The sequence below is a fragment of the Neoarthrinium moseri genome (genome assembly GCF_022829205.1).
Source record: "Neoarthrinium moseri strain CBS 164.80 chromosome Unknown scaffold29_Wmoseri_CBS_16480, whole genome shotgun sequence".
Lineage (NCBI taxonomy): Eukaryota > Fungi > Ascomycota > Sordariomycetes > Amphisphaeriales > Apiosporaceae > Neoarthrinium > Neoarthrinium moseri.
This window is the reverse complement of record NW_026055143.1, coordinates 283454-306006: the sequence shown is the minus strand read 5'-3', so window position 1 is coordinate 306006 and position 22553 is coordinate 283454. Positions and strand designations below refer to the sequence as shown.

At 50.1% G+C, this 22553-nt stretch overlaps 4 protein-coding genes across 4 annotated transcripts; 2 read left to right on the top strand and 2 right to left on the bottom strand.

Moving 5' to 3' along the window:
- Positions 1 to 4272: 4272 nt before the first annotated feature.
- Positions 4273 to 7808, bottom strand: JN550_007547 (uncharacterized protein; the record flags this gene model as incomplete). Its single annotated transcript, XM_049319409.1, has 3 exons — positions 4273 to 7255; positions 7310 to 7608; positions 7686 to 7808. 3 exons carry the CDS (start codon positions 7806 to 7808, stop codon positions 4273 to 4275), a joined length of 3405 nt encoding a protein of 1134 aa, XP_049170523.1.
- Positions 7809 to 8473: 665 nt separating this feature from the next.
- JN550_007546 (uncharacterized protein) lies at positions 8474 to 10292 on the bottom strand (the record flags this gene model as incomplete). The annotated part of the gene is made up of 3 exons (XM_049319408.1): positions 8474 to 9618; positions 9686 to 9823; positions 9887 to 10292. 3 exons carry the CDS (start codon positions 10290 to 10292, stop codon positions 8474 to 8476), a joined length of 1689 nt encoding a protein of 562 aa, XP_049170522.1.
- Positions 10293 to 12552: 2260 nt separating this feature from the next.
- JN550_007545 (uncharacterized protein) lies at positions 12553 to 13780 on the top strand (the record flags this gene model as incomplete). The annotated part of the gene is made up of 2 exons (XM_049319407.1): positions 12553 to 12781; positions 13209 to 13780. The coding sequence occupies 2 exons, from the start codon at positions 12553 to 12555 to the stop codon at positions 13778 to 13780; spliced, it is 801 nt and encodes a 266-aa protein (XP_049170521.1).
- A 5829-nt stretch (positions 13781 to 19609) lies between these two features.
- JN550_007544 (uncharacterized protein) lies at positions 19610 to 20536 on the top strand (the record flags this gene model as incomplete). Its single annotated transcript, XM_049319406.1, has 3 exons — positions 19610 to 19810; positions 19865 to 20063; positions 20121 to 20536. The coding sequence occupies 3 exons, from the start codon at positions 19610 to 19612 to the stop codon at positions 20534 to 20536; spliced, it is 816 nt and encodes a 271-aa protein (XP_049170520.1).
- Positions 20537 to 22553: the final 2017 nt, after the last annotated feature.

The following is a 22553-nucleotide window of genomic DNA, read 5'->3' as shown; positions in this document are numbered from 1 at the left end:
AGTCAACGTGCGATCGAAGATGAAGTGAGGAAGAGAGGGATGATTTCCCTCTTCTTCTCATTGCCAATCTGCCCCTCGGACGAACCCCTCATAACCCCTCGAACCCCTCCGAGCCAGCCAGCCCCTCATACCCCTCCGTGAAATGAAATGAGTGGTTGAATGGGATTGATTGATGCCCTTCGCTGTAGGCGGCCTATCCCTGCCTCTCCAATGTTTTGATTGCAGTCGTTCGACGACCGCGTCTACACTACTCAGCCACAGACAGACCCTGAGCCCTGCTTGCCCTGGAGTCTTGCAGTACCAAGACGGGCGGCTGAGTGGAAGCAATTGACATGCTGCCTAGTCGATAAGGTTATAACTTGACCTGCCCTATCCAGCTTCCATTACTCGGCTACGGCGGTAAAGGCGCAGGGTAACAGTGTAGGGGATCACTACCAGCAGCTCTAAAGCATTCAGGGACGGCTGAGGCGCTCTTGGGATGATATCCTAAACAGGACTCGCCCGCCTGGGCCGACATATGCGACCCCCATACGCATGCGACGGTTTTCTATTATGTACTTACATATGCAGTAATCTCATATTCCCGACCTGCCCAGACAATCCCATGGGTATCTACAGTATACCTATGATTCAACGTGATCTGATTTGAGGGTTCCGCGTGCCGTATCCCTCCCGGCAGGACGCCGTACTCCGATGCCACCCGACGCTTCACCCCTTGATCCTACGGATTATGTTGTCTCACCGCAGCCTTGGCGAATGCCATGCCCGTAGATCTTTCGGCAATCTATTTGCCAATCCCCAGGATCACCGGCCGGCTTGCTAGTCCTGACTCGGAGAATATCACCATTGGATAAACCCTCGACGAAACGTGTTTTTGACATGAGCAAGACGAGCATCGCACGCAGACAAGCACGGGCAAGCGGCAGCTGGGTACTGACATAGTCGCCCGCCATTATCCCTACGGACGACGCGCATAACAGCATGTGGCCGGCCCCTGGCCAAACAGACGGGTAAGCTAACGTTTTAAGATTCAGGACATATTTCGATGGACAGGATAATAAGGTTCGTTGTTTGCTGGGCTCTGCTATGCGTCTTTGTCAAACGGCCGTTGCGCCCAACATGGCTCCGTCGCATGCGCTGTGACGTACAATCCACATCCGAGTCATTCGAAGACCCTCCCCCAGATATTGGTGCCTCAAAATTGGGTCTGGAGAAGCTGGTAGTGCGCGTCTGTACTGTGGGCTGGCATTGTATGATGCCAACTTGCCTTATCACAGTACATGAGTACATGTGCAATGCTTCCGCCGTATGCAAGCAGGGTAGGAATCCCTCAGCTCGTCTTTTGCGACGGCGTGTACCAGGCAGGACAGAGTATTGTAGTTGTCGTGTCCTGCCCTCGGCGTCTGGCATGTGAAAAGACCCTGGCCATTCCTCCTGCCCAATGACGGCTCTCGTACATGAGTTCTGCAGAATGACTAGGGACTGAGCCAATAGTAGCCAAGGGGCAGGCCGGTTTCAGTGGAGCTACTGAAGTCCTCTGCCTGTGCCCCGTAACTTATGGGTAAGTCTTGCAAGCCCCCCGACGTGTTTGTTGTTTGTGCTCGAGGGCTCGCCAGTCCTGTTTGACCTCTCATTGAATCGATGACTTCCGTTGGCATCGAGCGATGAAGCCCTGTGACTACCTTCCATCGGATTGCCTGACTGGGTTGGTGCGTGGCAGATCTTGCCGCTCAAACGTGCTGTTGTGCCACAGCTTATCGTCCTTGCACAGACTTTTTCCCGCAGAGCCGCCACTTTTCCCATCCAGGCACTGCCAGGGCGCGATCGGCCACTATCAACTACCAAAGACAGTATAATCCAGCTTGCGCAGTCAGACTAGACGTCACACATTGCCTTCGGAGAGCGCACACTTTGTCAATTTTGCTCTACTTATTTAATTGTCTTTTTTCCCTTGTAGCCGAACAGCCGGGCTAATGAATAGCATGGTTCGGCAGTTACGTTTCCCAGATCGTTGCCCGCCTGCTTTTCGTGGGTAAGGGCTCACACAAGCTGCAGGGGAGTGAGCTTGTTAACCCACAGGGCTGGAAGACTGGCAAACTGGAACATTTGAAATTGTCAGGCTACCTAACTAGCTGGCGATGCAAATTTCCAAATCTGACAACCGGACGAAACCCTCAATTGGATTAATCGACCAGGATACACCGACAATATGACGGAGTGAAGACTCCCACGAGTTCCCGCCAGTCCATCGGGCCTTTTACTGTTTAGCCTCCAAAACGGATAGGGCCCTCTTAAACTGCCACCGGCCCGTACTACATCATCGCTGATTGTATGCTGAAATGCCGATGTCGATGTGTGTCCCGTTGAAAGCCCATCATCGAACTGTTTAGTGCCAGTAGCACACCTTTACTTCGTAAGAGCGCATGGCAAAGCGACATTCCCGTACTGCTGCCGACACGTCTCTCCATGATGCGCATCGGACTCTACAGAGGGGAAGCAGAACGCCATCATGATGCATATTCGGTGGCCTTCCGCAACCGAGCCTGGCCGGGCCTGGTGTACAATCAGGTTTTCCTAGCACGCAAGTTCATGGTAGGGCAATGCGAGGCTATCAGCAGTCCGGAACAGGCAATGATCTGTCACTGCCGAATTCCCTCAGCGTATCATTCGCACAACACCATAGATGTTTATATAAATCCTATCAGATAAGTGTTGCATTTGGTCTGCCTCACACGTTGCGATGACAGGCCCTACAACGTAAACAGGCAGTCATTGACATGTCTCTTGCACGCCGACAGTGTAAACTTGGTTAAGTGATCGCGCCCGCCGACTAGAAGGTGGGCTGTTAACATAACTCAGTAGCGAGCACCCGAGCCTGGTCTTGACTCCTGCTTACCTCGCACTTTTCGGATTTACGTCAGGCCTGGACCAATATGTTTTGATGCCATAATCAGTGCATCACAGTCATGCTGACAGCCGCCCGCCTGCATACATTATCCACTGCCGCACCGCTGCAACGCCCCAGATCACCAGATCCACCACCAACGTTCCTATATCCACTTCGCCGGAATGGAGTCTTATCCACTGCACTTGCGTACGGAGTACATATGCGGTACTTTGGGGTGTACTTTGGAAACAACCCACAGAAATTGCGTCAATCATCTCTCAGTCTCGTCTCCAACAGCGTGTCTAGACTTATCATCATATTATCGGAGCTGTTCCCCCGGGCCATCCGGGCTGATGAGCGGCTGCCTAGTCCCCACCGCTCGGGATAAGGTGGAACCCTCACAGTCGCTCTGCATGATAGCCAGCCGGCAGCCGGTGAGTGACGATATCGATGCTATGGCCCGGGCCTGCGGTCCGACGGTGGGTCGGAAGAAGATCTTGATCGGCCTCGTCTGACCTCAGCGCAGCCTCGTGCGACCCGGCCAAATATGGGTCTTGACGACAGATAGCAATATCCCATAAAAGCATCCGGGTGCCGCTCAGGGGCAAAGGATGTTTTCTCGTGACGTTCCACATCATGCGTTGATACGCGAATCCAACCCCGACAACCAGTTACATCTGCCCGTCCATGTAGGAAGTCCGGCCGGGGGGTTGCAATACCAGTGACACCTTCCCATGTACCCTTCAACGACACCCGCTTTTCTGGTTCACGCGACTTCAGCACAGCCCCGACTCCTAATCCATCGACTAAACTCCCACAGTGGCTACACTGGTATTCTGTGCATAGCGCAATACTGACTCATCTTTATGATCGGCGATCAATTCTTGGAGCTCGTAGATTGTGACTGTTCATACCGGCTTGCCAATGACGAGCTGTTGATATTTTGTGTCCTAGGGGGTGCACTATAGTATGGAGCCCTTGGCGTAGCTGATTGACAAGCTCATCTTCCCTTTGCGTGGATGACATGTTTGTGTTGATGGAGCCCTATTCTGCCAGTGAAACATTGACCGCCAGAAGACCACGGTAAAGAGTCGATTTCAGTCGATACTCAGGGTGGAACCGTGCTTACATTACTAAAATATGTACCTCTCAAATTCAGCTGAAATTAGAGGGAGATTCGACTAGTTATAGTAATATGACTATAGTCCTCGACGGGTATATTCCACCCACGGACTCCATCCATAGCGAGTAGAAACATACAAGATAAACCTGGCGAACTACATTGAAGCATGCTACAACTTGTCCACGCAGTACCCATAATCAGCCGACGCTACCCATGACGGCGTTAATGATGCTTTATACCTAATTCAACATTCGCTGATGCCTCAATCTATGGATACCTCATTCGACGTCCCAGGACCTAAATTCTCGGTGCAGTTCTCAGCAAAGGCAAACCCCACTCCTTCCCGGGCGAGTATTGCCCTGAAATCCTCATCAACTTTCTGGTAATTGCCTGATTCGGCAAGTGCAATCTCATTGCAAGTCTTCGAGGCCATGGCTACCAAGTCGTCGTCGATAATTTCCTGATATAGTTGTGAACGTACCCACCCCTTGAGCTGACTTGTTATTTGGTCGGATGGTCTCTGGTTCACGACGCAGTAGCTTGAGGCAACCGAGCGAGGTCCCACAGTAACAAATCGAAGCCTGAAGACAGGCTCAGTGTTCCTTGATGCTATGCCTTCGAGAACATCTGAGAAGGTTACTTTACTACCATCATGGTTCTGATGTGCAAGCCATGTCATCAGTGTCTCAATGAAGAAGACTAAATTTGTTTCTATCGTGAACACGGGTCTGTTCTCAGAAAGTCCGGGAAGCCCAGCCGTGCTCAGCAGCCAATTATCTGGTAGATAATGAGCTGTTCTATTTCCGAACTCTATCGAAACTTGGGTGCGACAAGCTAGATCTGGTTCACTTGCGAGATAGCTTTGCAATAGGTGTAGAAATTCTCCCGGTTGTAAAAGCTGGAGTTCACCCAAGAGTACAGTCCATTTTAGAAATCGCCAAAACGCGGTATCGGCTATCATGAAGGGGCTGGCGTGATATTCGTGGTCTAAAATATAGCCTTGGCATATCCCTCTTACGTTACTTCGCGCACCAAGAGCAAGAAGAGGCTCAACGTAGCAGCCAGGGTGATCCAGATTCTGTGAGATTGGTTTACGAGCATCCCACATGTCTCGAAGTATTGACGTCGCGCAAGAAACCGGTTCTGGAGACTGCAATATCCTCGAGAGGACGTATTGAGTGAACCTTGGCCGGGCGGTGAGAACAAGGCTTGAACCCACAAAAGAGCCAAAGTACCCAGACTCAATCTCATTTCGACAGATATCAAGTAGTTCAAACAGTTCTTTTTCAGGCAATGTGGTAAGGTGTGATATTCCACGAAACATACAGTGGAGCATATCCATCCTTAAAGACTGTGCAAATCGTGTCGTTTCAAAGATCCTCCATTGAATCAGATATCCCTTGACGAGATCAGCGCTTAGTTCATCCTCGCTGGTTGGACAGTATTGGAGGATTTGTTGACCTTCTTTAGTATCAACCAAGAAATCAATGGCAGTCCGATGTATGAACGTTGTTCGATATGTAATCCGCGGGCGCAGCTTATCATAATGGTGTGCATAGGCCTTTACACTGAGATCTCTCTCTCTAGGCGTGGTTGTAAGCAGGCCAGCGCACCGCACTCCGATCTTTTTGAGAGTTTTGTCCAATAGATCATGTAAGACATCTGAATCAATCCATTTGTTCTTCTCGAGGACCGTCCGTTGAACCATCTTATCTGAAGCTGCGACAACCCTAAGTAATGGTATAGAATCCCTGTCCCCATAACCATCGTAATGAAGATGACCGGGAGTATGAACCCATTCAAGTAGTAATTTGAAATACCAGGCTGCTTCTTGTTGATACAATATCCGATCGTCATTGAGTCTTCTCCACATATCCAAATAGAGAGCATATAACTCTGACGGCAGTCGGTTGACTCTGGTTTGGAGCTCATGCTCGCTGTCATCGTTATCCAGTCCAGTAATGATCTCTCTCACTGCGAGCGCTGCCCATAAGAAAACTCCTTCCGCTTTATGAAGAGTTTCGTTCAAGATAGATGCTCGAGCCTTCTCAGACACTCGATTATGCCAATGAGAGGCCAGCGTGGACGTGCAGAACTTCTTAATATCTCGATGATTCAGGTCCTGGAGTCTGAGATGTGGATATGTCTCTAGACGTGCAAGGAAAGCGGTTTCAGGGCGGCTGGAGACACATGCTTTCACGTTGGGAAGTTGCACCATAGTTTTGATTGCAGTGACAAGGTTGATGGCACCATCGTCCTTTGAAACTTCATCAAGTCCGTCAATAAACAGACACACCAAGGATGACTGATGTCGGAAAAGTCGAATACAAAGGCTCTGGAGCTCGCAAGTCGACCAGTCGCTCACATGGTCTTTTCTCGCAAATGCGGGATCCTTTCTGATGATTCCATCAATGTCCTCAGGGCCTTCAACCAACAGTTGATAGAGCAAGGTACAGTAAAGCCCCTTAATGGAGTTTTGCATGCTAGACCCGGGTTTCCAGAAGAAGTGGTGTAGAATAAGTATGCCAGGGCTCGCGGTGCGAACGGCTGCCTTCGTTGCTGGGTTTTGCACCAGGTGTTTCATTAACGTGCTCTTGCCTGAACCCGGCTTTCCTTGTATCCAATAAAGTTTGTCGTCTTGGTTGAGCCAGCAGTGGAAGCAATCCCATATCTGCTCGTGGACAGATGAGCTCGCCGTGCTCCGTGAGTCTTCCTGCGACTCTGCTCCCGAGTCGTTTGGTTCTGAGTCGGCTAGACTTTTCGTATCACCGGGAGGTGAGTTGTCAAGTTCACGATCTTCCTCGTCTGAAACCCAATATACCGAATCGTCATGGCATGTCAAGATCCAACGGAAAGTCTTGTGGTGCGAGTCAGACACCTGGTTGAACCTTTCGTTCATGCCTTCGAACTTGAGGCTTTGAATGAAGCGGTCTCTACTCCGTATCTGACGTTCTTTATTTTTCTTCTCGAGTGAAAGTGCTAACATAGAGTGTGTGACCTGTTGCACCTCACTTTTCGTGTGATTCCTGGTTGCTTCGGCTTCGACCGTAACGCGCGCGTTTATGGATTTCGACTGCTGTTTCATGGACCGGTCGATGGCTTCCCTAGTGGAAACGGCCTCGCGCTGAATCAAAGTTGTGACAGATCTTTCGCCTTTTGCACACTGGGTTATGAAGCATTGCAGGTTGGTGTCCAGCTTTCTGAAACTAGCCTTGTTGGCCTCTTGCGCAGCAGCGCTTTGTTTACTAAACATAGGCTATTAGTTTGCCTAAATAAAGTGAGGACAAGAGCTTACATACCAGAGATCAGCCAAGAGATAGGTGTCCATCGTGCTCTGAATGTCTCTCAAAGATGACTCCAATCTTTCCAGACGATTTCGCCTCCATTGATGGCGAGCCGCTACATTGACGGTAGATAATATGCTGCCCGTCTTCTGATTCCTTGTTATGTGATTATACTCGTCTTTCAAAGCCTGTGCGATAATGTTGCACTTGTTCGCAACATCCTTCACACCAGGCGCATTTGAATCAGGGACGCCGGACGGTTTGGTTTGAGTTCGAATTTGCGAAGAGACCTTGACCATCGCCTCTACGTTATCCTAATTGTGGGATCAGTTCCAACTTGTTCTCTAGGAGTAGCAGAGGTATTGGGCAGCAAGCATGGTATAGAACGCACTTTAAAGTCAGCATCAGGAGGCTGCCCATTGTACACATTCTTGCACAAGGAGACGGTCTCTCCTGCGAAGCTGACCAGCTGGAGAACATTGCAACAGAAGCTCAGGGCTGCAAGGGCTTCCATGGTGGAAAGAACAGTAGTGATGACGGCGCTCGGAATACTATTGTCGCGGGTCACTGCAGGAGACAGACGGGCGTAGCGGATGGGCACTTTGGACGGTACGCTATGTCAAACGTACGAAGGCTGGTCAAGGGGGGCGGGGCGACACCGCTTGGGTCAGGACCTGGATGATAACGAACAAAGTACAGCACGACAGGAGGAGGTTCGAGCCCAAGTTGGACAGAGAAGGAAAAAAGCCTAATGAGAACGGCAAGGCTGTACGAACTCAACCCCGCCTCACGGGGACATTGTTGTATGGCTTCAGGTGCTGAGGTTTTGGCCAATCCGCTTTGCTTGAATTTAGCTTGTGTAACAGGCATAACCGCCGGGGCGCATTGCGCGCCTCACATAGTGGGCGGCTTGTGCATGGAAGGGCAATGAAAAAGAAATGCATGTTGAACCAGTCTCATTGTGTACAGTGGCTATAAGACAGATCTCCCAACTCCCGATGCAAGATGAGTTGCGATGAAAAAAAGATTCCAGCCTTGCTGCTATACGTTCAAACGCCTGCTTGCGAAGCGAGACAGCTTCCACATGGGAGTGGCGGGGATCCAACAATATTCCAAGGCCCGGCCCAAGAGCGTTGAAGCTCGTAGCGTATCCTAAAGCCGACCAACTGCATAGGCTTTTCACGCCTTCTCCTCCTCGATCCATGGCAATGGGTAGGTGCCCACCCAGTCAGCGACTTCTGCGCGTAGCTGGACAATCTCGGCATCATCCTCACCGCTTCCCAGGTGGTCGAAGAAAGAGCGCAGCTTGTACTTGTCGCCCTTCTCCTCGGTGGCCTTGCGGGCGGCCTTGTCGACACGAGCTGCGATGGTGACAGCACGGTCAACAATGTCGGCAACACGCACAAAGTCCTCCTCATTGAAGCCTCTAGTCGTCATGGCCGGAGTTCCCATTCTGAGACCACCAGGGATCATGGCCGACTTGTCTCCAGGAACTGTGTTCTTGTTGCTGGCAACACCTACCAGCTCTAGCACGCGCTCCACACGTGCGCCGTCAACCTTCTGCGGCTTCAGGTCGACCAGGACGAGATGGTTGTCCGTGCCACCGCTGACCACCTTGTAGCCAAGACCACCAGAGCTCTTGGACTCGCCGAGGCGCTTGGCAAAAGCCTGAGCGTTGGCAAGCACCTGCTCCTGGTACACGCGGAACTGCGGGCTTTGTGCCTGCTTGAGAGCAACCGAAAGCGCGGTGATGGTGTGGTTATGAGGACCGCCCTGGTGACCGGGGAAGACCGAGGCGTTGATGGGACCTTCAAGGTCGTACATAACTTCTTCCTTCTTCTTGTTGATCGATCTGACACCCTTTCGGTAGAAGATCATAGCGCCCCGGGGACCACGCAAACTCTTGTGGGTGGTGGTCGTCACAATGTCGGCATAGTTAAAGGGGCTTGGGAGGACCTTAGCGGCGACCATTCCGGAGATATGGGCCATATCGGCGACGAGATAGGCGCCGACCTTCTGAGCCGTATCCTTCATGGCCTTGTAATCGATAAATCGGCCGTACGCGCTGGCTCCAGCCACAATGATCTTGGGTCTGTATATTTGGGCCAGCTCGTCCAGCTTGGCATAATCAATCAGGCCAGTTTCCTCATCAAGCCTGTACGGCACAGTCTCGAAATACTTGGAGACGGCCGAGATCTTCTTGGTAGGCGTCTGATAACCGTGGGACAAGTGGCCGCCGTGGGGCAAGTCGAGGCCCATTAATCTATCGTGTGTATTCATCAAAGCGGAGTAGACATAGAGGTTCGCCGGTGCGCCAGAGAGAGCTGGTACGGGTGTGAGCTCGAGCAGGGATCGTAGGTATACCTACGGACAAGGGCATCATCGACTTACACTGAACATTGACTCCCCACTCCTTATCGCTCAGACCGAACGTCTCCAAAGCTCTCTGCTGACACAATCGCTCGGATTGGTCAATGAACTCATTGCCGGCATAATATCTCGCGCCTGGGTATCCTTCCGAGTACTTGTCTGTCCGGCTAGATTAGCATTGTATAGCTTTTGTTGACGCCGTCGAAGGAAGGGATTGCCCACTCTGCATAACACTGCCTAGCGCATCGAGGACGGCTTGCGAGGTAAAGTTCTCGGAGGGGATGAGGTTGATGGAGTGCTTTTGGCGCTTCTTCTCCTTCTCGATGATGTCGAAGACGGCCGGGTCGGCCTCGCGCAGGTGGGAAGACAGCAACTTTTGACCAGCATCAGCATCAGCACCAAGACCACGAGCAGGAGCTCCGGAGTCAGCAGAGGCAGAAGTAGATTCATGTCGTACACTTTGCTGCCCGTCGAGAGAGGCGGCGGACGAGGCCGAGGCCGACGACTGGGGCCGGGCCTGAGCGAGGCCCGGGAAGCGGACGATCGAGGTCGTCGCCGCCGTCGCCACAGCCCATCTCGGCAGGGTGCGGAGAGCACGCGAGGTGCCTCGGAAAGCGGCAAGAGACATGGCTATCTGCAGAGGAAGCTTGGGAGTCAGCTCGGGTCGGCGCGTTCTCACTCGCAGTCACACGGGGCGCCAGCGCAGGGGGAGGAAGTAGGCTTTTATGTATATGGGATGGGATCACGGGCTAGCGTACAGTCTTATCTGAAATTCCATGCTGCGGCGTCCGGGGTCGCGGGATCGATCAGAAAAACACAAGCAAATCAATTGCTAATGGGATAGCGAGGTCGGCTTGAGTCGTGCGATGGAGTCGCTCGTCGCTCGTCGCCTTGTGTGGGAGAGTGCGGGAGTGAGCCGTAGTCGCCAGTCGGCAACGCTGCCAGGCCCCAAGAGGCCCCGCTGAACTGCCCACTAGGGAACAATGCCCCAAGGCAGTTTAGTGACCCTTACAGAGGGCGTGGCCTGCTGTGACTGCCAGACTCACAGTGCGCGGGCCCCCTGTCCCGCGAGGCTGCTGCTATCGATCGGCCGAGGAGCCCGACCGCCCGAACGGCAGTCTGACAGCTGATTGGAGCTGGAATGGGAGCCCGCGGGGCCCAGGCGCGACTTCAAGACTTCAAGACTCCAGGGCATTTGTCCAGGGCGTTGGGGGCGCTGGGCTCTCGGAGGATGGAGCCGCTCCTCGGTCACGTGGCGATAAGATACGCCCCGACCAACGGCCCACGGCCCACCGACCTCAAAAGGCTCGCGCCCGATTTCACGAAATCCTTTTTCCCTCCCTTTCTTCTGTATCAACTAAATTGGACGTGACGAGCCGCTCTACCCTCCAGCACATTGGTTTTCCGCTTCGGCGGGAGCATGCTGACATGTCCCGGGCGGCACCTCACCACCTTAGAGGGACAATTTGAGACCATCTGATCCAATCCAAAGTTGATCTTGTTGCTATCTATTCTCCGTAACTTGATTCCCGTTGGCCCTACCTGGACGTCCCTGCGTTGATCCCCTCTGCCATACCAGACCCCGAACCGTTCCTGGGCCACCTTGTTATTCTCCATTGGTCCCTGCTCACTGCTCCTATAGTAAACCGTTGTATGCTTTGGCAATGGGAGTCGGACCTTCTTAGTAACGGCCGAGGACGTCTTGTCCTTTACCAGTCGGCCCAGATGATTTATGTGTGCCTGACATATTGATGGAGCTCGATTGGCAACGCATCGACTTTCGCGCTATATCCATCTAAGTGTACACTGCATATTTCCTCACATCTATTGCCGGTGAAGATGTATTGGCGCGCACTGCCTATAACAGCGATCTAGGCAGACATCGTGCTGTGGCCCGGTAGATGATGTGTTGTGTTTGTGGAAGGTCATGCCTTCGACAAAGATGAGTACTCTGTTGCGAGGGACAACTTCGTCGATCTTGTTGTAGCCTTGCACCATATCCCATTGCTGTCACGGTGTTCTGACCAACAGTGGTGGTTACACTTGGTAATTGGAATGCGAGCACGGTGTAGGATGCCGCCCAAACGATTTGCCCTCCGAATGCGGTCGCGTGTGCGCTGGCTTGACCCAAGACCAAGTCAACTCCCACTCGTTAGTGGCATCGCGTTGCTATCACAATTGACGCTTGCGTGCTGGGTCCAGCACGAGACTCGTTCCTGGCAGGGGATTCCTGGTGATGTAACTCAAGGCTATTGCAGCTATAGCCCGCAAACGGATGCTTTATTTCTCGTTCACAAACATCCCAATATCTTCCTGCTCACATGCTGAACTCTCCCCGCCCTCTCATGGTACAGGCAAGCTAACTCTTCGTCAATGTCCATCACAATTGAGACAAGGATGGTGCCCGGCACCCTCATTTGAGCAGCGTAGTCCTGACATCAAAATAATGACATTCAATCTTCTCGTGCTATCAACTGGTTTTGTATACAACATATAAGTCTGGATACATACTGGCTTCATGTGAAACGTTCCTTGCCCCCACCCGTGGAGCATGACTATCTTGTTCCTCGACCAGGGAACCAACAGAATCCTTTTTATTTCAATGTTCGCCTCAGAGGCGGAGTGGTGTAGCCGTGACCTGCGGCAATCAAAGCAAACACTTGGGCAAGAATGCAACTCATCTCTTATGACCGCTGAGTCGTCCGTCACAAGCCTGCATTTTCTGTCCTCATGCGTTAGTTGGTCCTACAATGGCCAAAGGTGACCTCGCGAAATACCGTATGTCTGGTGCCGCATCTGGCTTGTTGATCTAAAGACTCGCAGTTATAAAGAAACCCAGAATGCCCAGTATTAAATCCAAGATTGAAGAAAAGCTGTAAGAGCTCGTCATGCCTACAGACAAAGACCCGCACGTTCAGGCTACTCCTGAGGGCCAATCCTCAGGTACTCAGGAGTCCGATACAGCAATTGACAAAATCGACTTCTCAACCTTTATCATCCCGACTAACCCGGAAAACGCCAGTGCAGAGGAGTACTGCAGAAGCATCAGTGGCCTGAGCGCAGATGACCGGGACTCGCTTGTCCGCGCCATTTTCTGGATGAACAGACACGTTTCTGGTACGCATGAGAGATTTGGAGACGGAGAGGATATCTCAAGCTTCGGGCGACTGTATAAAATTATCGAAGGTTCTACTCGTGGCTCTTCTTTAAGAAGAAATCATCTCTTTCGCTGCGCACTATCGTGGTACCTTTTGGCTGTACATTCCAAAGAATGCGATGTGAAGTCTCATACTGGAAACGAGATTATCGATTCCGACGGATCAAGTAAGGCAGCAAGAGTGATATCGCTATTTGTATGGTTGAAAGAAAATTTGGGAGCCAAACCAATATCTCAGGTAGAGTGGCAAAAAACGACAAGACCCAAGCCTGACACTGCTTCTTCTGATGCGGAAATACGAAGGCTTTTAGTTGTACTCTGCAGACACACAGGTTCGTAAAGCACCGGCCCATGCAGGAGCCAGCGTCATTAACCCAACGCATATAGGCTTTTATCCCTTCCTTACCGACACGGCACACGATTCTACACTTGTTCAAAAGCGATTCAATAGTTTAAACGTCGTGTTGCGCCAATTATATATGGACAAGCATTTCACGGATGACTTTCCAGCAGAGAGCGCGATAAGGGAATTCATAGAGTCACGGGCTACCGATGTAGGTTATTGGCATGCCTGCGAATGGGTCAGACTCACGTGTGGTCGTTTGGTCAGTAAGAAGTTGATCAAAGAGGATGATTGGGATTTTCTTGAAGATAAAATAATTCAGCAAGGCAAGGCGTACGAGGGTGGCCGGCCGTTACACCTGCTGGGCCCGGTGGGGCGTGAACGGATGATTGATAGTGGCAAGAAAGCACTCCTTAAAATTCACCAGACCAGGAAGAGCGCCAAAACTCAAGCAGTCGCAATGAAGGATACTAGAGACCGGTTTTTTGAGGAGCTAGAATCTCCCGATCAGCTTGAATGGACATATCGGCAAGAAAGAAGTGCAATCCTGTATACTTTCGATCAGCTCAAGTCTGATCTCAAGCTTGGAATACCACTTCTAGAAGAGCAGAAATGAATGAAGAAAAATCCAGAGAAAGGCCTGCAGTGAAGTACAGCTGAAAGCCTCAGCCGTCTTATGCACCAGCTGGTATTGGGTCGCAGTTTCCTTGGGTCGGTTGCCAGTCTGCGTGGCCATTCGTTTCAACAGACTTCTAATTTTGTTTTGCTTTGTTTTGTCTGATTTTGGGACCTATCGAGGAGTTACCGTATCCCGTGCTGTCAGTTGACTTCGTTGGGGTCGGGGGATAGTTTTCTCGTGTACGGGTATGACAAAGCCAATCGCTGATTGCAGTAGTGTGGTTTTCACCCTTACCTGTCTCTTTTGTTTTCAAACCTGAGCATTCCATTTCCACTTAGCTATTCCAGACAGAAACAGGAAACTCATTACTGATTAAGCCCAACGCCATCAATGATGACCCTCGAGGAGCTGTGTCCTCGCTGACCAGAATGTTTCATAAAAATGCCGGAATGGATACGTCGGAATGGTGGTGCTGCTAAGCGAATGATTCGGCTCCCCAAAGACAGGCTCTATAGAGTTACACCGGTTTGCAGGTGGCTGGGAATGGTAAACGATTGGCGTGGAATATTCACAAGCGGGACTGCGAGCCCGTAGAAAAGCCACAACAATACTCAAAGCGGGGGCTGCATGCGTCAAGACCCAATGGAAGACACTCAATACAGAAACGGGTTGACAATCGTCATGCGGAGTCGATGCTCAAGAAGGCTTTTGGAAGTTGTTTCGGAGTTTGGCCCCGGCGATGATGACATTGTCTGCAGGCTTGAGGCCACATCTTGACAGAATCCATGCATTAGTCCGCCTCGGGCTTGGTCCTCTGACTAGGATCTAAGTCGGTGTGGTGTGCGCTTGTGGCCACAAAGTATGTGCTGTCACCCATTGTGCCGATGGGCGTTGTGTGCTTTGAGCCTGGCGAGGAGACAAAAGCAATCCATGGCCCATACAGCCTTGTAATTAATGCAGAGCGATGGATTTCTATGGTTTAGGACTACAAACAGCGAATTCAAGCCATGGAAGCGACGAGCAGACCGTTACTGGGCCCCCAATTACCGCCCCATCCATGACCCTCATATTATGCTGGTCAACGGCCCCCAGATGATAACGTGATGGGCTTCTAATATTACTATGGCTGTGTGTACTTGGAGAACAAGCCCGAGCTGAGATGGGGGCGAGTGGCATTCTATATATCTGTGGCCGGCCTGCCCGGAGTTCGTCCCTTTACTCTCGTTGCATTTCCAGGTATGTGATAACTCGTACTTCTATTCGAACAGATGGCCACTGACTACATGACCTAGCCACAGTATGTCTTTATGGGGCGCGCTCCCTTTTCTCCCCTCTGCCTTCAATATCCCGCCTTGCAGGGCAATCCTAATATTCAACAGGACATCGTTCCCTACTTCACTCCGACCTCGGGAAACAGCGAATTGAATCGAGCTTCTACTCCTGGGATACTGAGGGGCAATAATTGATCTATGCAGGGTTGACCATCTATCGATTTGCCGAAGTAATCGATGTTGCCCGACTGATGAGAGCCAACGCAAGACAAGTATGGTTCGAGCATCATGTGGGTGAACGAGGCAACCATCGCGACCACGACATACCCCTCCCTGCAGATAGTTCGTACATTCGGTGGTCTATCAGTTGAAAAAGAAAGATCGAGGCCCTTTAAAATTACTCCGCGCACAATGGCCTGCGACCGCAGACTTTCGGTGTGGCCCTGTCGACCCTATCACCCTGCTCACCCTGCTTACCTGCAGGGCGATTCAGGGTGACAAGCGACCTATACAACGTCAATGCAGAAGATGGCAATGGAATTTGAAAATTCCATGATGTATGCAACTCGGTTTTATATTTGGAAACTGCCAGGAATGCTGTAGCCAATTTGAGACCAGGCTGTGCTTCTTTTTGCTCTCGAAAACACACCTTTTTTCAAGATGGATAGTTTCAGCTCTAGTCCTACCGCAACTCATTCTCAAGTCCACGCTTGGAGCGATGCAAGTAATTACAGCGGAAATGCTGACGGAGCGCAGAGCTTCTCACAGCTAGAGCCTTCTCTTCCTTCGGCGAGAAGGCACGTTGGCAGTGACAGTGCTGGGCATTCGTTTTTCTCGCTCCACCAGCTTGACAGCTCACTTCGCGGTGCTTCTGGCGCAGATTTGAGACTCAGTGAGACGATTCTCGTCCCAGACCTCGACAATACTTACTGCAGAGAGTCTTATATATTGCCTCGGCCAATGCATGCTGGACACAACGATGAACAGAAACGTGGAAGCCCCAGCAAGTCTTGCCAGTAGGTCCTTCTTCGGGGAATGATGAATGAGCCCTGGCTAATCTCACAGATTTCTTTCTGGAATTGTGGACTCGTGCTTCGCTAGTCGTCTCTACGCTAAATTTCTCGAGCACTACATGCTTGAGACAGACTACGAGAGCTTGGCTTTCGTTCGCTGCCCAATGACGGATTGCCCACTGGTTTTTGCCAATTCCGATATTGGACTTCATAACGCCAGACGCATGCTTATGCATCTAAAGCATTGTCCATACCAGGCAACTGGCAAATTCCAATGCCCCTGCTGTAGCAAAGAAACCAAATACAGAACGCATTCGGAGAAAAAGTGTTCCTGGGACAGAACGAGGTCAAACAGCATCAAGAAGAGTATCCGTGCATCTGCAGAATTCATGAGGCTGGTCAAGCCAAAGCCAATCGAATGCCCCAACTGCCACCACCCTCTTCAGGAAGAACCAACCCACCCGCAACAGTTGTGGTGTGATGACACGCCTTACAACCGACACGAGTGGAGAATGCTTGACGACCACTCCCCAACGGCCGTCAGACCGTCAACTACACCAGAGCCAGACAATATCAATACTATGCTCCCCGGCTCGCTCTGTACGTCTGAACTCCATCCAGGTTGCTTGACGGCGGAGTTGATGGACACGAGCCCCCGAGTCGAGTTGGGCGACACTGCCTCGACACCGTTGGAAATTATCTACAAACATACTCGTTTCCCTCCCAGTTCTTCTGCATCAAGCAATACACCTCCAACACCTACGGTTCAACCAATCTCATACGACTGGAATCATGGAGGTATCTCCCCGCCGTCAGTTGGTCCAGGGGCAAGCAGCTCCGGCAAGGTTTCACCTACATCTTCAATAGAGTCCTCAACAAGCAATACAGGAAGTAAGATACACATCGTGCCATCTGTTCTGCGTCGCAAACCGTGGGCACGTAGCGCCACAAACGATATAAGTGGGCGCTGGATTGAGAGCCAGCAAACTATGAGCCTAGCACCAAAGAGCGCACAAAGTCCCCTGACCAATCGTTACCGCGACATCATTCCGCTCAATTCCACTGGCGCGCACACTCGCATTCAGAATCTTGAAAAGAGATCCCAAACGAAAATTGATCGCAGAAGGTCGGTAGCTCTTACTGTACAGACTGACTTCCAGAGAAACGAAATCCCTGATATCGGAGCTTTCACATGGGGCCCGGATTTCAAACTCCCAGTTGAGCACGATGAAGTCATTTCGATGACCCAAATTCCGGGATTTCAACCCCAATATACTGCCACAGAAGATTATTCCACAGCTGCCATGGAGTCGTTTCAACTATTTCCTTCTAGTCAAACGTCCTCTCCCCAGACACTCTACTCGTCGAGAAGTTCAGCAGACCAGAACGAGGACATGATAGAGAGCGATGATGACTTTTGCTGTTCGGAATGTGGTTACAAACCCAAAGGCAAAGCAGAGAATCGTCGTTCATACATGAGTAAACACAAGAAGATTCATGCTGGGAGCAAGATCAAGTGCCCTCAGTGCCATAGAGAGTTTACCCGTCAGGATAATATGACCCAACACTTAAAAAGAATACACCAAGGTTTGGGCCGGAAGCGACCGGGAAGCAGTGGGACGATCAATCAAAACTTCCAGCGGAAGAGAGTATTGCGTCCGGCTGAAGGCTACGAGCAAGTCTCTCTTGCTACCTACTCGGCTTAGTTTGACTTTGAGGAGGTGGCTCTTATGTCAATAGTGACATTATCTCTATCTTCATGAACTCGGTCTTCATATATTTCATTATCTCATAATGATTCACTTTCAAGGTTGTTGGTGGAACGGTTTCATCTTCAAGATAGCAACGAATGATGAGTTCTTCAACCTGAGCATGATATATTTTCTCCAGATAAATAAATTATCGGTCTCTTTGACATCGTTATAATATCACCTTCTGAAAGTACCTAAAGATAGAAGGCTTCTTCGGTATAGAGTGAGATGTTTTCTCTTTAGGATTACGATATCCGGGACGGCAACCTTTCCTTCAAAAGTTCTCAAGAACTATCTGGATACCAATACTCAACATAGATGTAGAACCTAGCCTTTCACGTAATCTCCGAAAGCATATGTCTACTGGTATAGAACCATCATGAGGAATAAGTGAGAGATGACCCTGAAATCATGGCTCCCGTTCCAAGAACATCGTATTCTACCTGTCGAGGAATAGCGCAGGCTGTTCAGGTCGAAGACCCTGGAAACAGAAAGGGTCGGACCCTTCGTGGTTGCCTTACACGTGCGTAAGGGTTTGCTTACTTGAAACTACAACACCTGATGTACTTTTGAGCAGGGTCACAAACGATTGAGAAGGGAATCGCCGGTGCGAAAGAGCCGCAAGGCTATTACCTGGAAGGGTGGTGGAGCTAACCAAATAAGGAAGAGCTTTTGATGTCTCGGAATCTGTCGAGCCAATCTATCATGAAGAGAGTACCGTCTGGAATCCACCGCCTCCTTTTCAGGCAAGTATAGTCTCTGGCAAGGGTTCATCTTAGTAGAAGCACTATTACTTGGCAAAGTGCGAAAGGGACAAATCCCTTCTTCACCACTTTAAAACGAATTTGCAGACAATACGATATAATGTCTACCATTCTCAAGTCTTCTCAATATATAAATGCTGTTTACGTTTGCATCAATAGATGTCCAAGACACTCAACACTCCGTTTCTACCGTACGACGAGCTCCATTCCACATATTGACTCCTCAAGACTTCTCCAGTATCTGCCTACTTATCGTCATCTTTAAATGATGGGGAAAGACAGGTAAGAAGTTATTACTATTGCAACCAGCGTCAGATTTACTGAGTCAAGGTAGCGGAAGTAAGAAAAAGAACAAAACCTCGTCTTCCTCGAAGAAGAAGAGCAGCAAGCAACAGTCAGGCCACCAAGTTTCGGAGTGGACACAGGAGTACATCAGAGATCATCAAACTCATGAGCTTGTAGCTCTTGGGTTACCATCGGGTAGAGAGTATGGACAACAACAACAAGTACCGGACTGGGACGCTTCTTGGGCAGCAGCACAGAGCAAATGAGTGTATAACATGGCATGGGCACTCCTACTCAAGGTACAAGCACTGTTGACGATTGTGTGTTAGTGGGAGGATTTATTATATATGATGCTATTCGGCTTTAATATCTATGAAGAAATGAGCGCCACTCGAGGATTCTGGGTCATCTTCAGATATTCTATTTATGCTGGCTCAATATGATCCTGGCAACGTAATTCATTCCTTCCCTACCAGAAAGCGTTCAGCAAATCGTGCTAGTGGCTGATGAATTGACCATGCATTGCACTGCAATTTTAGGCGACAAAAGAAGAAGAATGAGACATGGTTGTAGTCCGCTTCCTCACGTGATGCGCCGAATGCCGCACAGCCCTAAAAGAAGGAAACATGCAACATAACCCCTCGATGCCTAATCAATCTATCGTGCAAGCCAGGCAGTTGATATTCTAAGGCAGAGTCTATCTTGCAAGTGTGTAGTGTCAGATCTGTCCGCTTGCGAAAATATGGGCCACCATTCAATCGCTGCCGAGGAGAAGGACCTGACAAATGCTCACTGGACGACAGATTGGTCCGCACGCAGCTTGACACCTGAAGAGAAAGATGATTTTGAGAATTTGATCGCCGATCTATATGATTGGGTAGTTCTCTCGGTTGACTCATGCTACGACGCCGTCCGTGAGAACTCTGCAACGCATCCACCTAGTGTAATAGAAGGCATGGATATCTAGCAATTGATGCGTTAGACAAGGCTGACTTAGGTAGACCGTGTCCAGCTGTACTACAGCGCAGTATTAAGGTATATGCTTGTTGAGCTCGTCATGCTCTGTGAGGACGACGAAAAAACCACGGTTGATGAGAAGATGAAGAAGATCTTGGATCTCGTGCAATACATGGTACACAAGGCACGGGTTATAGATATTGAGCATTTGGATCGGGAGGTAGAAGGCGTCTTCTTGGGTGCGTGCTGCGAAGTAAAGCTAGCTTAAAATCTAACAATCATCTGACTAATCTTAGATCGAGAAGCTTACCCCAGTCTGAAACAGGAAGACTTGGGAAGCCCAGAAGTTCAGCAGGACGTGCTGATGACTGCGAATCTCCACGATTTTGCAGTACGACTGTATAACAAGAAACTTCTCACGACCCTCGTGCCCGCAAGTACGGCTATCGAGGCTTACTTCGGACCAACCCCCGTCAGAAATAGTGACACATTTCTTGCCGCAACTCGATGGCTTACATGCGCGCACGATAAGATCTACCACTACGATGATCAATACAAGGCGCTCTGGTCTAGTTGGTATTCGGTTATACAACAAGAGAGCACTAGGTATAGGAGTCAGAATGGGAAAGAAGCGCTGCGGCTTGGAATCTCGGGTAGAACCGCTCAGAAGGTGATGGAGACTATGGACTCAAGTCTTCTGGCCCATGATTGAAGTAGTGAGATAGAGATTCAGTAAATGAAGAGTCTATGAATATTCTACAAAAGCGTTCTGCGGCGTATTTCTTCTCCATAGTGCTCACCCTATGCATCCATTGTGTCTGCCTTGGTACATCTGTCCTCAATACCGACCCAAGTTTCGGAACAGCCTCCGATACGTTTATACCCAATATGATCTTCCTCAAAATACTCTCTTAGATAAGTATAAAGCTTTTCAGGGTCTTGGTCAATGAGTCTGCGCTCACCGCACCAGTATGCGAGTCCAAAATAATAGTAGGCTGAGCGGCCGACAAAGAAAACCCTTTCACGAAAGTTGTTAACCGGAAAGGCCCTGCGCCGAAGCATGAAATGGAATTGTTCAAAACTCACATCGACACCACGGAGAAACCAAATGATATCTTGGCTAAGACACATGCGCTGATATACTTGTCGTCTACTTCGCTGCACTCTCGCTCCAGATACCACGGTCTCGTACTCGGGTGTTTCGGGTCGGTGAAATCGGAGGATGATTGCCCTGAGACACTGTAGATCCAAAGCACCGACAGAATCGTATCGTAGACAGCATGCAGAGTCAAGCTTCCGAAGTCAAAAAACAGCAATGCAATCCGTATAAGACAAATAGCCGCTGCTAGCAAGGATATGGCTAGGTTCGATGTAGTGAGACTGAAGAAACACTTTAGTTCTGTCTAAACTTATTCTCGGAGAGTAGTTCACGGGCTTCGGTCTAGACTTCGTACCTCTGGCTCCATATTAGCGGTATGGGCGGCGGATCTCTATGATTTGCATAGTCATAGATGCGTAGGCGTGGGTTAGAGTTCCATCCGTTCTCTCCGCCCGCCTCCCATAGGATCGTTCTGATCCCGCCCGGATATGTACAGCAGAGTAATACAAGTGTAGTGAAAGTGATAATGATCTCTAATACCATAGAGCCGAGGCGAAGTGGCTTGATAGCGTCGACCATTGTTGCAAGCAGATAGAGCGTTTTGCCTACTTTGGATAATGGAAGGTTGGCTTCACCTACGCCGGCGGCTTATGCATTGGCACAGCTATAGACTCAACCGGGGCCGCGGGTTGTTTTGAACTCAACAACAATGAATCCGGAAGTTCACACCGGATGATGTATGGCGTAGCATTGATCTACATGCTCAATTCACTCCCCATATGCACGGGATGAATGCAATTATTGAGCCAGGTGAGCAAAGACTTGTACCACTTTTAGGCACAACACTCTCGGGAAACATAACGCCTCTTCCAGAATTCCCAATTGGCTTCTGTGTATGGTGACACTTTTCCTAGTAACTAGACAGTTCAAAAGTGGATACCAAGGGATGAAGTTGGACGAACTTCAGGGGCGCGAGGGTATATGAGCATGTTTTGACGCTAGGCCTATGACACTTCCAGCTGTCGCGGGCTAACCTGGTCACAGGAATAGAAGTGCGGAAGGCTGAAGCGAATGAACTATTGGTTCAAGCAGAAGCTGGCCGAATAGGTTCCAGTGTGGTCTTAGGTATGTAAGCCTAAGTTTGTGGAGCGCAATCCTGGAAGGAAGAGTTATGCACCGCTCCCCATGAAACCTGAGCAGGTTTGCGATGGATCCATATACCAAGGGGAGATTTAGCTCTGCCTCTCGGGTTGAGACCTGCATCAAGCATCAAATAGTGTGATTGTGGTGGAGTTAGCCTTTACCCAGGGGTACGACACAATATCAGATTGGGGACATTTCTATACTAGCTCGATTTTAGTATGTGCAGTCTCAGCCTTCGTATAGTTATATTGACTAGTCGCATAAACTACCTATGCGATGAATATCTCGGAACTATACGCACAGGCTCAGACTGGTCTACGAAACCGAAAGCATGCCACGCATTGTCGTCGTATAATTCAACCACAGGTCGTACGGCAAGATAATATTCGATGAAGTAGCTCATATTGACTACCCAGAATAGAAGTAGCATATTAACTGAGTAATCATGCCTGAGTCAGCGCTGTTGGCGACGAGAGTCGCAGAGGAA